This window comes from Carlito syrichta, unplaced genomic scaffold (assembly GCF_000164805.1).
Source record: "Carlito syrichta isolate Samal-C Ts95f unplaced genomic scaffold, Tarsius_syrichta-2.0.1 Scaffold113493, whole genome shotgun sequence".
Lineage (NCBI taxonomy): Eukaryota > Metazoa > Chordata > Mammalia > Primates > Tarsiidae > Carlito > Carlito syrichta.
Genome location: NW_007057589.1, coordinates 22,931 through 25,822, shown reverse-complemented (window position 1 = coordinate 25,822; position 2,892 = coordinate 22,931). Strand labels below are relative to the sequence as shown.

General features: G+C 56.3%; 1 protein-coding gene across 1 annotated transcript in view; it reads right to left on the bottom strand.

Moving 5' to 3' along the window:
- The window catches only part of CLIP2 (CAP-Gly domain containing linker protein 2), a gene marked incomplete at both ends in the record, with an annotated part of 26,739 nt that overhangs the window by 1,615 nt on the left and 22,232 nt on the right, over window positions 1-2,892 (bottom strand). Inside the window, 1 exon segment of the mRNA XM_021718942.1 lies at window positions 683-842. Within this exon segment, the coding sequence (XP_021574617.1) occupies window positions 683-842 (160 nt within the window).

Genomic DNA, 2,892 nt, shown 5'->3' with positions numbered 1-2,892 from the left:
GGCCTCTGAGCCACCCCAGGGCTGGGCGGGAGGGTGGGGAGGGGCTTCAGAGCAGCTGCCTCTTGACGGGGCCTGTCCTGCGGGACTCCATGCCATCCACACCCTGGAGCCAAGCAGGCCCAGAACCTGGCCACAGGCTTGCCCTGAATGCTGCCCGTAGGCGTGGGGTGGCACGGGGGCGGGCTGTGTGGCCAGCATCACGCACCGACTCCAACCCCAACCTCTGGCTCCTGTTCCTTCTGGAGACGGACTCTCAGCGTCCTAGAACCCCAAGGCTGGAGGAGGCCTTCAAGTTCTGGCCTCCTTCCTGAGACTGATGTGTGTGACTCCCACTGCAGGACCCTGAGCAAGGAGCCAGAGGTTTCTGGTTGATTACCTTCCTTGCACGGGGAGCTCACCATCTGTATTGGTCCATCCTACCATGGGACAGAATGAACATCGCTGGGACGTCCTTCTTTGCTCTGTCACTCAGACTGCCACACAGACAGCCACGGTGTCGCAGAAGGGGCCGCCCGGGGTCCCTTCACCTGCCGCTACGCTGATGCTGCCTGTGGTCCTAGGGGATTTTAAAACCTCGCCGAGACTCGGCTGTCCCTGGGGTCACTCCAGGAGGTCACCCGTCTCCAGGGCGGCTGCAGCCCCACCCTGGCACCCCCGCCTACAGGCCGCCTCCTCCACCTACCAGCCCCGTCAGCTTCTCGCGCAGACCCTGGATGTCATCCTTGAGCTTCTGCTCCTGGATCCGCCACTCGGCTTTGTGCACCTCACGGCTGAGGTCCCTCTCGGGCCCCGGGGAATGGCGATTGGCCTCCAGCAGCAGCACCCGCAGCTCGTTCAGGCTCCTGGGGGTGGGCATGGACACCGTGGTCAGCCCCACCCCCCAGCTCCCACGCCCCAGCCGTGTGCAAAGTGCCAAGAGACTGGCTGCCCCGTGCGGGACAGTGGCCACTACACAGCACCTGTGCCACGAGGGGCCACCGTGGACGCGATGTGACCACCGCCCAAGAGGGGCCAGAATTTGAGGATGGGACAGGCCAGAGGACTTGGCCTTTCCTGGAATTTTTGGTTTTTTTGAGTTGGAGTCTCCCTCCTTCGCCGAGGCTGGAGTGCAGTGGCATGCACGCTCACAGCCACCCCAGCTCTGACCTGCTGGGCTCTGGTGATCCTTCCACCTCAGCCTTCTGAGTAGCCAGAACTACAAACGTGCGCTACCACACCCGGCTATTTTTTTTTTTTCTGAGTCGGAGTCTCACTCTGTCACCTAGACTGGAGTGCAGTGGCCTCTTCCGGCCACCGCAGCCTCAACCTGCGCTACCACACCTGGCTCATTTTGATTTATTGTAGAGATAAGTTCTGCCCAAGTTGCCCAGGCAGTCTCGAACCTGCGGGCTCAATTCACTCACCTCAGCCTCCCAGAGGTACGGGATTACAGGCTGAGCCACTGAGCCCGGCTTATTTTTTATTTTATTGTAGAGACGAGGTCTCGCCAAGTTGCCCGGGCTGGTCCTGAGCCCGCGGGCTCAGGCAATCCACTCACCTCGGCCTCCCAAAGTGCTGGGATGACAGGCTGAGCCACCGAGCCCAGCCTCCTGGAATGTTTTGAAAGTTTTTTTAAAAAAAGAGAATATTTATATAACTTAAAAGAACTTAAGAGCTGGACAACTAAAATATTCATCCAAGAAACCTCATGTGGCAAGACAAATGGGTTTTACTAACGGGGACCCAAAAAACCCTGAAGTTATCTTTTGGAGGCCAGGCCCCTTGCAGTACAGGCTTCTCCTGCTATGTGAGTGTTCTAGAAACCCATCAGCATCAGTGGACCAGCTAGTGTTGTTGTGAGAGGCTGCATTTGGCTTCAGTGAATTTTTTTTTTTTTTGAGATTTTTTATTTATTTATTTTTTATTATTATTATTTTTTTTGAGTTGGAGTCTCACTCTGTCACCCAGACTGGAGTGCAGTAGCCGCTCCCAGCCATGGCAGCCTCAACCTGCTGGGCTCCAGCGATCCTTCCACCTCAGCCTTCCGAGTAGCTGGAACTACAGGCACGCGCCACTACGTCCGGCTAATTTTTGATTGATTGTAGAGACGAGGTCTCGCCAAGTTGCCCAGGCGGGTATCAAACCCGCCAGCTCAGGCAATCCACTCACCTTGGCCTCCCAAAGTGCTGGGATTACAGGCTGAGCCACCGAGCCCGGCCAGCTACTTTTTGATTTATTGTAGAGATGAGGTCTTGCCAAGTTGCCCAGGCGGGTCTCAAACCTGCCAGTTCAGGCAATCCATTCACCTTGGCCTCCCAAAGTGCTGGGATTACAGACTGAGCCACCAAGCCCGGCCGAGCGCTTCCCATTTTTAAGGGGATCTGAGAGTCTGAATTTTCCGTGACATCTCCAAATGCTAGTCTAGTTTTTTTTTAAGCCTCACACGGACCACACAAATGATGTCTGTGGACTGTATCTAGCGCAGTCCAGTGAGGATCTCACTCTGTTGCCCAGGCTGGAGTGCAGTGGCCAAAGGCTGGCTCACAGCAGCCACCACCTCCTGGGCTGAGGCAATCCTTCCGCCTAAGCCTCGTAAGGAACTAAGACTGCAGGTGCACGCCACCGTGCCTGGCTAATTTTATTTTTCCGGTAGAGACGAGGTCTTGGTACGTTGCCCAGGTCGGTCTTGAACTCCTGGACCCAAGCCGTCCTCCTTCCTTGGCCTCCCAAAGTGCTGGGATTATAGGTGTGAACCACCACCCTTGGCTCAGCTTTTTTTTTTTTTTTTTTTTTTTAGTTGGAGTCTCACTCTGTCACCTAAACTGGAGTGCAGTGGGCGCTCCCGGCCAACACAGCCTCGAGCCACTGGGCTCCGGCGATCCTTCCGCCTCAGCCTTCCCGGTAGCCGGAATT